The following is a 12,857-nucleotide window of genomic DNA, read 5'->3' on the forward strand; positions in this document are numbered from 1 at the left end:
TCCCCTCCCCTCAGATAACCAGTTAACATAATTATACAGCCAGGAAAACTACAGTTTTTATACATGTGCTATAACTTTATAACTTTAAATCCATACATCCAATCTTCCTAAAAACTACATATTTAGAACCAGCACACTTTAAACATAAACCCTTCCAAAAATCAGCCAAATCCCTCCAGTGGATCAAAAGTTAGCTGGAGGTCCCTTTATGACCGACCGCAAGCACATTTTCCTGCCCAAAACAGTTCCATAGATTTGGGCTGTGCGGCCGGTCAATTTCATGCCGAAAAAACGACTAAGTCCCATTTCGAACGGGACTTAGTCTCTGGAGCTGCAAGTTCAGTATGGAAGAAGGTAAGGGTCAGCGGTGTTCGGCAAAATGTGTAGCCAATTTCAGTTCCACAGAATCTTTAGCATACACCGCTGACCGCGTTCGACTGAACAAAGATGGCTGCCGCCACGTGCAATTAACCTGCAGTAACCTCACAGCCTGGGAGGTAAATTGCCTGCACACTTTAGCTTCTGGGTGGTCCGCCTGTGTGGTACTTGGTTCAGTAAGCCCTATATACTGAACCAAGTGGGGGAAAGCCAGGGGCAAGTTATTTTACAGGTCTGGGGACATAGTCTTAAAGGGACATTGTTCACCAAAGTTACAAGATGTCCCCAGACGGTTCTTAAAGGGCCATACACACCCAATAAAAGTCCATACGTTTTCAGGGGCCATAGTCTTAAAGGATATTGTTACCCAAAGTCTCAATATGTCCCCAGACAGTTCTTAAAGGGCCAGCAGCAGTACAATAAAATACCATTCACTATACTTAAAGGGCCAGCAGTCGCACAATAAAATACAATATGCCCCAAATAATCCAGGGGCCATAGTCAGCAGGTAGGAGGCAGGCAAACAGGCTTCTCCAGGGCCCAGTGGCGAGGTTGGTTTCGCCACAGTCCCCTTTGGTGAATGGGGTGTGTGGGTTTGTGTGTCCGTCGTCTCCTCCGCTGTCGGAATCGGAGTCTGTGTGGCCTCGTGGGGAAGATGGCCGCTGCCGTTCTCTGGGTGTCTGGAAGAGCGTGGCGACCGAGGGTGTTTGGTCCCGTTTTTTCTTTGCGCCACCCATCTGGAAAGGTGTGGGGGGGTTGTCTGAGTGTGGGGGGGTATTTTCAAGTCGGGTGTCGGTAGTGTGGAAGCGGATGGTGGCGGATGATAGCCCAGGGGCGAGGGAGCTCAGGCTTCACACGTCTAGCGCCATTGACGGTCAGGCTCCGCCCCCGTTTGGTAAAATATTTTAATTGAAAAAAATAATAATTTTTACCTTTCACAATATATCATTTTATTTGGTTCGGCTTTTTATTTCATTTTATCCTTAATTATTTTATCATTTTTGGAAAATACCTGCTGACAGTGCTGCATTTTATCTACTTGCATATCCCAGGTGGGGATTGTACCACCCACGCTGATATTTTGAACGAGCATGTATATGCTCCGTTAAATGTGAATACAATTTACTTTTACCTACAAATTGTATTTTCCAATACAAACAGAGAACACTAGTATCCTTATTTCTATCTTTTACTATATACCCATTGGAAAATACGAACATCCTTTACAAGTTATATCAGTGAGCAGGGATTATACTGCTTTAAGATTTTACTAAGAGCTGAATTGGAAGTTCTTTGTTTGTGAGTGCATTTTATTCTCTTTTTATATACTCACTGGGTTTGTTCTATTGAGTTGCACTCTTCGATCCCCTTTTTATGTATTCCATGTGAGATGCGTATGCTGTGAAGATAACGTAAGACATACCAGTCAGCGGCGGCTCTAGACTTTATGAGGCCTTAGGCGAAACGCAAACATGAGGCCCCACTAACAAAAAAGTGTCACATATACACATTGATGCACTGTCTACCTGTGTATGTGCCTGAGAGTGTGTCTGACAGATAGTATCCTTGTGTGTGCGAATGTATGTCTCTGTGAGCATGTTTGCGTTTTTGTCTGAGACCCTATGTGTATGGGGTAGCTGATGGTGAGAGGGAGCGGGGGGTGATGGTGAAAGGGAGCGGGGGGTTGATGGTAATGTGAGAGGGAGCAGGGGGTGATAGTAATGTGAGAGTGAGAGGGGGTAATGTGAGAGTGAGGGGGTAATGTGAGAGTGAGAGGGGGGTTAATGTGAGAGTGAGAGGGGGGTAATGTGAGAGTGAGAGGGGGTAATGTGAGAGTGAGAGGGGGTAATGTGAGAGTGAGAGGGGGGTAATGTGAGAGAGAGAGGGGGTAATGTGAGAGTGAGAGGGGGGTAATGTGAGAGTGAGAGGGGGGTAATGTGAGAGTGGGGGGCGTAATGTGAGAGTGGGGGGCGTAATGTGAGAGTGGGGAGGCGTAATGTGAGAGTGGGGAGGCGTAATGTGAGAATGGGGGGTAATGTGAGAGTGGGGGTAATGTGAGAGTGGGGGGGTAATTTGAGAGTGGGGGGGTAATGTGAGAGTGAGAGGGGGTAATGTGAGAGTGAGAGAGGGGTGATGGTGGTGGGGTGAGGCTGAGGGTGGGGTGATGGTGATGGGGGTGAGGCTGAGGGTGGTGGGGGTGATGGTGGTGGGGGGTGAAGCTAAGGGTGGTGGGGGGTGGTGGTGGGGGGTGAGGCTGAGGGTGGTGGGGGTGATGGGGGTGGGAGGTGAAGCTGAGGGTGGTGGGGGTGATGGTGGTGGGGGGTGAAGCTGAGGGTGGTGGGGGGTGATGGTGGTGGTGGGAGGTGAGGCTGAGGGTGGTGGGGGGTGATGGTGGTCGGGGGTGAGCCTGAGTGTGGTGACAGGTGAAGGGGAGGGAGAGCCTGAGTGTGGTTGGGGGTGATGGGGAGGGAGAGCCTACCTTTCCCTGGTGGTCCAGTGGGATCCCTGGTGGTCCGGTGGCCACTGCTCCCGGTCTGCAGCTCCGCAGAGCTGCAGACCGTCTAATCTCGCGAGATTTCAGAGCGTTGCCGTGGTAACCCGCGGCAACGCTCTGATTGGCCAATTCTCGCGAGTCACATGGTCTGCAGCTCTGCACACTGCGGAGCTGCAGACCAGTGTCTGCGGTGGCCGGCCTGGCAGCCAGGAGGGGCCTCGCACCCGGCGGCATACCGGGCAAGCCGCAGGGCCCTCTCCTGGTGTCATTCTTTTTTTTTTGTAAATCTTTCTTTTATTGAGGCATAAAATTATATGGGTACAGAATAAAGAAAGGGAGACAATAATGGGTCATACAGCATGGGAGATCATAGTTCACTATACATCATCTCCAAAAATTGTGAGCCTCTTTTTTTTTTTTTTGACACAAGATAAGATGAAGACAGAACGGTTAACGGTGAGGAAGTATTCTTGTGAGGAGCGTTTCCCAAAACTGGCGTATGCTTAATTTAAATTATCACAGGCTAGGCATTTCTGAGAGTAGGAAGGTTAGGTAGGCAATCTCAATATCCTGTTGGTTGTCATGTCATTAAAGATAGCACTAAAGAGTACACTAAAGTAGCTTCGTCCAGTGACAAGTTTGCTAAACAGTTGAGAATTAGGTTAACCATACCAGCCCATCTCACTGTTATAACATTCCCCAGGAAGGCCATAAGGTGTCAGACTCTCTGTTAACAGGCTTGGTGTAAGAGATTGTTATAGAGTAACATGTTAATTAGCATATGTTATACGTAAGTGGTTAACTGAGGAAACATACAATTCTTAAAACTTTGCTAAGTATTATGCGATGAGGCTAAGGCATGACATGACATTTGCAAATCTAGCACCAGTTTGGTAAAGGTTATAACACTTGCAGTGATTAGTAGGAGTCCAGGGTGATGGGCATTTCAAGTGTCCACTTGGGCCATCAGCCTACACCACAGGGTGGAATGGCATTGCAAGAAACGAGAGCCATTCCATCAGGCTGTGGGGGGAAGCCCTCTTGAGCCCCAGGATGTGGGGGGAGACCTCCTTGATCTTGCACTTGGTTGGGAGGCTGCCCTGCTTCTCCTGTATGCCTGATCTGACCAGCTGGTCGCTTGGCCCACCGCGCTGCGATTTTCCTCCCGCAACTCCCGGGTCCAGGTTGCTCGAGTGCCACGTGTCTTCGGCCCGAGGCTTGGGCGGGGGCCCGTACCACATGTCCATTGACCCCATCATCAGGGTCGTGGGCCCAGGATTCCACCGAGTTCCGGCTATCTCCCTGGGTGTATGGGTGGTGGTGGAGAGCTACCTCTAGGTGAGCTCCCAGCTCGTAAGAAGAGTGAGGTTGGTTACTGGGTGCATGGAGGGTTCGCAGCACCCTGTGGCTTTGCTCCAGTGCTAGTTTCCCTCTTGTGTGTTTGCTTGTAGGCGGAGGACATTTCCTTCTGCGGCGCCATCTTGGGGCACTGTGTAGTTGAGGAGTAATTCGCTTGCGGCTAGGTTGCTTGGGTTTCTCGGTACTCATGTGTGCGCTTGGTTTGAACTGCCGTGCCCGGTTCTCCAGCTTCGCCCAGAAGGCTGCAAAGATAGTGTTAAGCCTGGCTGAGTACTCCAGCACTGTCGTGTGGCATTCTGGTGTTTCGCCTGATGTGCTTGCCGCCGCCATTTTGAGTACGCCATGTGCTCGGCTGTCCTGGTGTTGCGGTTCACCGAGCTGTGTGTTCAGCCTGTGGCTGCTTCTACGGATGCTTAATGTGGACCGAGATGACCCCAATCGGTCCGGGGGGGGGGGGGGGGTTGGAGGTGAGAGCCCCAAGGGGTCTATGTCCAGGTCAGTCAGCATGGGGAGCGGCCGTCTCCCCACTGCTCGATCTCTGGTAGGCCTCATGGTATGTTGTCGGGTCCCGGGGAGGTTACAGGCTTGATTTCAGTATCGGGTGGCTCCCCCGGGTGTCCCCGTCATGATAGCTTATCTCCAGTGTGCGATTGTGCCGTGTTTTTCTGGGGATTATCCCTGAAAAGTGCAGGATTAAGCGGGAGCTGAGGTTCAGCACAACCGTTCAGCTTGGATGCTAGGCTCCGCCCCCTTGTTGTCATTCTTCACCTAATATCCTGTGACAAGGATTATATTGTCAGAAGCAGATACAATTGAGCCAACAGACGGCTCCGTGTTTGTGAGTGTATTTTTATAAAATATTATTGCTTCTGCACTCGTTACAAACAATATCACACTATTGTTCATTCTCTCTGTTATTTTTTTGTCATTTCGTATCTTAAATTGGTGAAATACATTGAACTACGTACTACAGCTACCACCATTATCAAGGACTTTCTTATTGTTTTTATGAGGACATTCTTTGCAATTATAGATTCCAGTTACTACTACTTGTATACAACTGTATTCCTTAGCGACAGTACTGTCTAGTTATTTGGCACAACCTGTTTTCTTTCTTTTCAGTAAGCAGCAACTGGCTGCCCGCTGGAGCTTTCGTTTACACTCATGCATACCAGCAATATAAAACTCTTAGAAAAGAGGGACATTAGATTACAAAAGTGGGACAGAGCTGTTTGGACCCAAACTAGTGAATGTCCCTCTTGTATAGGGACAGCTGGGAAGTTTGTGCTGGATTATTTATTCCTGTTTATGACAGCTACATCATTGTTTTACTGATTTGTAGATAAGCGTGGACTTTACATTCATTGATCAAGACTAAATACATACATTATTCTCATGTGTCAGTTTACCAAGAAATGCTTTCTGTCTTACTACAGATTTGCCAAATCACCCTACATGTGCACATATGACATCACAATCCTTAAACAGGAGTTCATGGAGGTGGTTCATGTAAAATTGAGCTAATATTCATGGTCAATAGGTGGCATGTTACTGGACAGAGGGAAGATATATGCATGTCAATTATTTTAGAGTATTATAAACTAATTAAGGCATTTGATCCCAAACTGGTTTCAATTTTTTTTTTACATTCTAGTACATATGGGAAGCACTAGTGAGTTCATCAAGATCATTTGTTATTAGTGCTCTTTCACTTTGGAACCATCATACAGTGTTACAGATGTTGGAGTTTTAAGAATAAATTATCCAACTTTTAAATAAATGCCATACATACTCTTTTTATTTATTATTATTATTAGTATTATTATTATAAAAGATGATTATACGCACCATCTGAAATATTATCCCAAAAAGGTGAAAGAAAGTTATATTCCCCAAGTTGAATCATGTGAAGGAGTTCTTCTTGATTGCGTTCCTTATTGCGAAAAGGTGGAAAACCACATAGAAGTATATACAGGATGACTCCAGTAGCCCACATGTCTACCTCCAAACCATACCCTGTAAAACAATGTTACAAATGCCATTAATAACAGTATTTTTAAATATGTGGAACAATCATGTAAATAAGAACACATCAAATGTTATATGTAATAATGATTTTTAAATATATATATATATATATATATATATATATATATATATATATATATATATATATATATATATATATATATATATATATGTATATCATAATTATACTTATGATAGTTAAAAGGACACTCTAGGGTGAACACACCACCTCATATGTCATGTGCTTTATGTAGGAAAATAAACAGAAAAAAGCTAAGTAATATTTGTTAAATGTTTTACAAAGTGAGTGCAAGTGAGTTCTCATGCTTGCTGCTATTCACTTGTAAGCCACAGGGAAGTTTATGAATATTTGTTCTGAGTGCTTTCTCATTCTAAGGTATATCAATTGTATGAAGCATGTGCATGTATATATGACACTCATAACCTCTACAAATTGGTAAAATGTATAATGTATGTCTGCCATGTCCCTGGATAATAGAGGACTTACTATTGATCTAAACTGACCTCATTCTGCCCAGAAGAGAGGCTCGGTGCCACCACTCTATCTAATATAGGTGTGGAACTATCCAGCTACATTGCAACATAATTTCCAATTTTATAACAAGACACAGAGGTTCCTATTGCATATCCCTTTCTTTACTGTCCACCAATAGCAGCAAAGGATACAAACAGAATGGAAAAAAACAATGGACATACAGTAACATAGGCCCTTCCCTGCACAGGTCCCAGTATAATAGGCAGCACTTCCCTTTCATTTCCCTCTTTCTTTGCTGCTCCAAAGATAAGTACATTTTTTCTCTCCATATTTTTTTTTTTTTTTTGAATTCTTTATTTTTGGCGTGCGAGCTTTACAACTTGCTTGAACAGCCACAACAGCAAGATCAAGCGCATCAGTTATATGTATAACAATAGTATGACATTTGCAATTACTGCACATTTTTAAGTGATGAAAGATAAACATTAAGGAAAAACTTGAGATTGTAGATTAAAGAGGTTGCGACAGCTATGGTAGGTGTGTCTGCTAGATATATAACTTCTAAATGGCAATGATAAGTGCTGTTATTCGGTACCTGGTATTAGCAAACTTAAAGTGGAACCGCAGCTAGGATACTTATAGAAAGCCTTCGCTCCCGCCTGGTCGGCGGCGCTATTAAGGGCGGTGGTACCTCGGTGGGCGCTGTAGGGGCATAACTTATCAATCACCGCTTTTGGAAAGCTGACCACATTGGGGTAGGGCAGGTGGACCCGTGCTAGTTCGGGTGCAGAGTAAGAGCTGTAATTGGCCGGTAGGGGGGCCGGTAGGTTAGGTATGAGGTGGGGCCGTGACCTAGCCTAGACCAATGTGGGTTGGGAAAGAGGGTCGTAGTGCCTGGACGGCGTATAACACAACTCCTCAGTAGTGAGCTAAAGCATGCTGTGTGCTGTTTGGAGTTGGGGGGGGGGGGGTTGGTTGGTATATTGGAGCCAGCTTCCCGGGTCAAACCCGGTATTTATAGTGTAAGATACAATAACGAAAACATGGTATAGATAAAAACATATTAAACTAAAACACATTAAACTTGAGCGCCATGTTAGACTGGAGGTGGTGGTTCCTGAAGTTTTCTCCCCCTGTGCGCCCTCTGCTCCGGAATAAATGGAACAATGTTAGCTGGGTCCCATGTCGTTGTGGTTGTGTGGGGGTTAGTAAGGCCTAGTTTTGCCATTACAGTGTCCATCTCTGTTATAGCGTTGACTCTGTATTCAGTGTCCTGGTGTGGTACTATAAGCACATGAGCAGGTCCCCAGCGGTATGTCACCCCTCTGGCCGCCAGTGCAGTCGTCAGTGGTCGTAGGGATTTCCGCCATTGCAGGGTGGTGCGGGATAGGTCTGCGTAAAATGTTATGTCCATGCCTTCGAAGTTATAGGGGTCTTTTCCTTTGATGGCGCCCATGAGCGCAGCTTTGTCTTGCCCATTTAGTAGTTTGACCAGGAGGTCCCCAGTAGCGGAGCCATTGAGTTGTGGTGGTTTGGGTAGACGAAACATGCCCTCTAGCTGTATCCCTTTTGCTTGCTTGGCGGGTAGCAGGGTTGCAAATAGCCTGCGGAGGAAGTGGGGTAGCTCTGCCGGGGTCAGCGAGTCAGCAATACCTCGGATTTTTTTTTTTTTTTTTTTTTTTTTCTTCTTTTGTTTCAGACTATACCCGCCTCTTTGTAATTCAGGTATATCTCATATATGGCCGGGTATCTTGGTCATCATAAACACTTGCTGGCTCAACTCTACTTAATAAAAACAAGCAGTTAACTACATAACCCAGGTTGAGCTTTTATTATTTTCTCCTATCCTCTTCCTCCCTCCCCTCCCCCTCTTACTCCTCCTCCCTCTCCCTGCCTCCCTCTCTTCTTCCTTTCCTATTACTTGTCATTATTTATTCAGGGGTCTTCTATCTAGAGAGGGGACGGGACCAACCGAGGGAAAATTGAAAGAACGAAGAGGAAAAAACTGCCAAAAACAAAAGAAAAACAGCATCTTAACCTCATTCGTACTCTCATTCACACCATACAGTACTGCTACCTTTCTTTCTCCTTTTCTTTACTCTTTTCTTTCTCTCTTTTCCTCTTCTCAGCTTTCTTATTTCTTGTGCCCTTCTTTTTATTAGTTTGTCCTCTTATCTTTCGTTTTTCTAGCTTATTGCCAAGAGAGTTCTATCTCTAATTTCTCCAAATTTTTTAACCACTCTTCCCATTTATCAGATTCTTTATACTGGTTTTTAATTTTATTCATCCCTATTTCCATTTGGATCTGGTATTTTAATTGCTGAATAATCTGTATCTTTGTAAATATTTGTGTCTTTTTCCAATTCCTAGCGATAATGATCTTTGCTGCTATTAAGGCATGTGTTGTCAAAATTTGGTTCATTCTACTAAGAGCGGGCCACCTTATATGGAGTAACATCATATCTGGATTGACTTTTAATCCTACTCCATTTAAACTGATTAATAATGAATTTGTCATAGACCATATGGTCGTTACTTTTTTACACCTCCACCAAATGTGGAGATAATCTCCTTTCTCTTTTCCACATCTCCAGCAAAGATCATTATTGTTATTAAACATTTTTGATATTTTTGAAGGAACCAGATACCAATTATTGATCACTTTAAAGTGAGTTTCCAACAGAGAGAGACAGTGTACATATTTATTTGTTTTTGATATAGCATCGTACCATTCTTCTAGTTCTATAGTGCATTTCAGAGTTTTTTCCCAGCTTTTTATTGCCATTGGGCGGTTCTCTGTTTGTATTGTGTCACATACTTTTGTACATTTAGCGAAAAGGTTTTTACACTCTTTTTGAGAGAATATCCCTTTTAAGACATTGTATGTATCTTCGCTGTTTAAAAAATTTTTTTGCTTCATATAATTCCTGACTCTTAGATAAGAGAAAACCTCTGTCTGGGAGGGGAAATATCCTTGTCAATGTCTCGAAAGTTTTTAATTTACCATTCTGCATTAAGTCTTCTATCTTCCCAATATTTACTTCTCTCCATGTTTTTAAAGAGATATTACTTATGTCTATTTCAAGGCTCTCTATATTTTGGAACCCCAGAATCTTATTACTAATATCTGCTTTTTTCTTTATTTTTTCCCATGTAGGAATAATTTGAATACCTCAGATTTTAATGTGCTTCCATCTGCGTTTGTCCTCCATGGCAGCTAATTGGTGGGACAGTGCATTTTGGGCTGTGGTGATTTCTTTCACCTGTGTCTGGAGGTCTGTCACCTGGGTTGTGTGAGCATGGGTGAGTTGCTCAACGGTGTTCAAGCGGGCGGTGAACTCTCTTACATCATCCCTCACTTGTGAAATCTCTGTCGATAATGACTGGCGCAGACCTGAGAGGAGAGAGGTGAGTATCTCTGTAGTCACCGGGTGGCCCGCTGTCGGTTGGACTGGCTTTGCCGGCTCTCGATATGCTGGAGTTCCCGGACAGTGCAGTGGAAAATCATCCGTGCTGTCAGAGTATTCATCCACTTCGGCCGCCATCTTAGGGCCTGCAGCGCCATGCGGCCTCCGGAATAGTTCGCCAATATCGGCGGAGTGCCGCGGCCGATCTGGACGCAGTTTTTTCGTCTTTTTCCCCATTAGTGTTGGGGTGTCGTGGAGCTTATTGCCCAGCAGCAGGCAGACGGTTTGGTCGGTTTTTGGGAGTTTGAAGGAGTCCGATCCGCGGAGAGCTGCAGGCATGCGACCGATCGGGCTGAGTGCTGGCTCCGCCCCCATTTTTTATTTATTATGTGTGTGACGAAATGCCTTTTGTCACTGGGTTTATTGGTGACAAGCTGCCCTTTACCCATGGCTGTTGGAGGAGCCTGATTGCCAGCCTCTTACCTGTTGACTATGGTCCCTGGGAGATTTGGCCCTTCAGGTGCAACATTTGGGCATATTGGATTTGTATGGTGCTGCTGCTGGCCCTTTAAAAAACATCCGTGGACATATGACTTTTAGGAACAATGTCCCTTTAAGACTGTGTAGCAGATTGCAATCATGCTGTCTTCAATATTATATATGCTATTATGTGTTAGGTAAATTGTAAATGTGTAGGTTCTATGTTTTAACTGTATGTATAATTGAGTATCCTCTCAGGATAAGGGGAGGGGATATGTGGGATGTAACTGTGATATGATTGGTTGTTTTATCCCTCCCTGTGGGCGGTCCTGTATTTGCAACAACTGTAATAAAAGCCAGACTGGGTGTGCTAGCACCTCAGATCATCTTGTACCTTCATGAAGTTTCGGCTCATGTTTGGGGGATTGGAGAACTACGCTCTGGGGATTGCTATAATCACTATACTCCCCAGGGTATAATCGCTGAGCTCTGCTAAGAGCTTGTTCCTGCTCTCTGGAATTCGGAGAGGTCCACCTACTGGAAGCTGGACCCTGGTCTTGCGTCCAGAGTGGGTGGAGTCGGCGAGACCCCAACCAAGCTGTGGCGGTTCGTGGGGTCTGCAGTGATTATGGTGTCAGGCAGAGTGCTTGGAGACCTCGGAAAGCACTAGGAGCATCCGTGAGCGGAGGGTACCCGGTCCGGGTGCCAGCGGTTCCGTTACAGTGGTGGCAGCGGTGGGATGGCGTCCTAGTGCGAGGAGAAGCAGCTCGGAGACACAGTTCGTTTGGAATTGCAATTTGAGGGCAACGCTAGTATTCGTACAGCGCCCCTATTCACAGCAAACATGACTTATCGCTTTGAGGGCGAGGCTTACAGGAAGGAGGTAGAGAGGCGGTTAACCAGGTATGGCCTGAATATTTCGGTAGAGACGCTCCTGGCCACCGTGCGCAAGTTGGATGAGGAGAATCGAGCGGCATGGGAATTGAAGCTCCAATTTCGGAGATTGGGGCTGTGGCCTATCGGTCTCTCCTCCCTGCAGCAACCAGCATGCCAGGGAGAGGAGATTATCGGTCCCTCATCCCTGCAGCAACCAGCGTCCCAGGGAGAGGAGATTATCGGTCCCTCGTCCCTGCAGCAACCAGCATCCCAGGGAGAGGAGATTGTCGGTCCCTCGTCCCTGCAGCAACCAGCATCCCAGAGAGCAGAAGGTGTCGTCCTTCCTCTCCAGCGGCAGTGTGAGTTCCAGGGAGCTGTAGGTGTCGTCCTTCCTCCCACCCACGCATAAGAGCCTTTCCGCGCCAGGCAGAACAGGCGCGGCTATGGAAATGTGCCAGAGCACTACCTGAGAGTGACTCCGACTCAAAAATCGGGTCTGGTGAGGAGGCTATGATTGAGTCGGATGACGACTCCGATGTTTATTCCACTGAGCGGGGCCTTGACCTCCTTCAATCTGCTCAGACAGAGAAGTCCAGAGGTGACATGGGGGCGCTTCACCCCGCAACTGCGGGGTCCGCCCTCTTGGATCCGTTGGGTGAACCTCTCTTTTACCCGGATGAGCTACACCATCCAAGGTCAGCGGATCGGCTCCCAGCGGACCATGTAGCCAAGTACCTCGAAAACTGGGTATGACGCTCGCTCAGTAAAGCGGCACGTAATAAATTAAGGGCAGAGTGTCCGAGGCCTATGGTGCCAAATAAGGTCTGCGATACCCCTGAGGTTGACCCAAAAATTGGTCTGGAACCCACGTAAGGGTCTAGATTCTGCCCTGAAGTCATGCCAGGATAAGCAATGGCGGAGGATGCCAGAGCTGGAAACCATATGGTTGACCCCGAAGACCTCCGTGGTTGGGTCCAAAGGGCTATTTGTCTTGCCAGGAGTGTCAATACCTCCCTCTCTATTGAACGGCGTAAAGCCATTTTATTCAAAATAGAGCCTAAATTGGCCAACCTTGCCCTTTCAGTCCCGTGGCTTGGGACGAGGCTCTTTTCAACACCGCTCCAACTTCCAGTAGACGAGTAGCCGTTCCCCCTTCTTCCCATCTCGCGGACGCCCGTGGCGATCCAGAGGCTTCCGTGGTAACACCGGTTCCAGACGACCTTATGGTGAGTTTACACATGCCACATGTTTCTTTTCATGTTTATGTAGGGGCAGACTCCAACATTTTTTCCCAGCCTGTGCACAGATAACCCCTGACCCCTGGGTGCTAAACACTATT

At 46.2% G+C, this 12,857-nt stretch overlaps 1 protein-coding gene across 1 annotated transcript in view; it reads right to left on the bottom strand.

Moving 5' to 3' along the window:
* DCLK3 (doublecortin like kinase 3) overlaps window positions 1-12,857 on the bottom strand; it is a 154,464-nt gene that overhangs the window by 22,424 nt on the left and 119,183 nt on the right. Inside the window, exon 4 of the mRNA XM_063452043.1 lies at window positions 6,080-6,247. Coding sequence (XP_063308113.1) covers window positions 6,080-6,247 — 168 coding nt within the window. The remainder of the gene's footprint in view (window positions 1-6,079; window positions 6,248-12,857) is intronic.

Source organism: Pelobates fuscus, chromosome 4, assembly GCF_036172605.1.
Source record: "Pelobates fuscus isolate aPelFus1 chromosome 4, aPelFus1.pri, whole genome shotgun sequence".
NCBI lineage: Eukaryota > Metazoa > Chordata > Amphibia > Anura > Pelobatidae > Pelobates > Pelobates fuscus.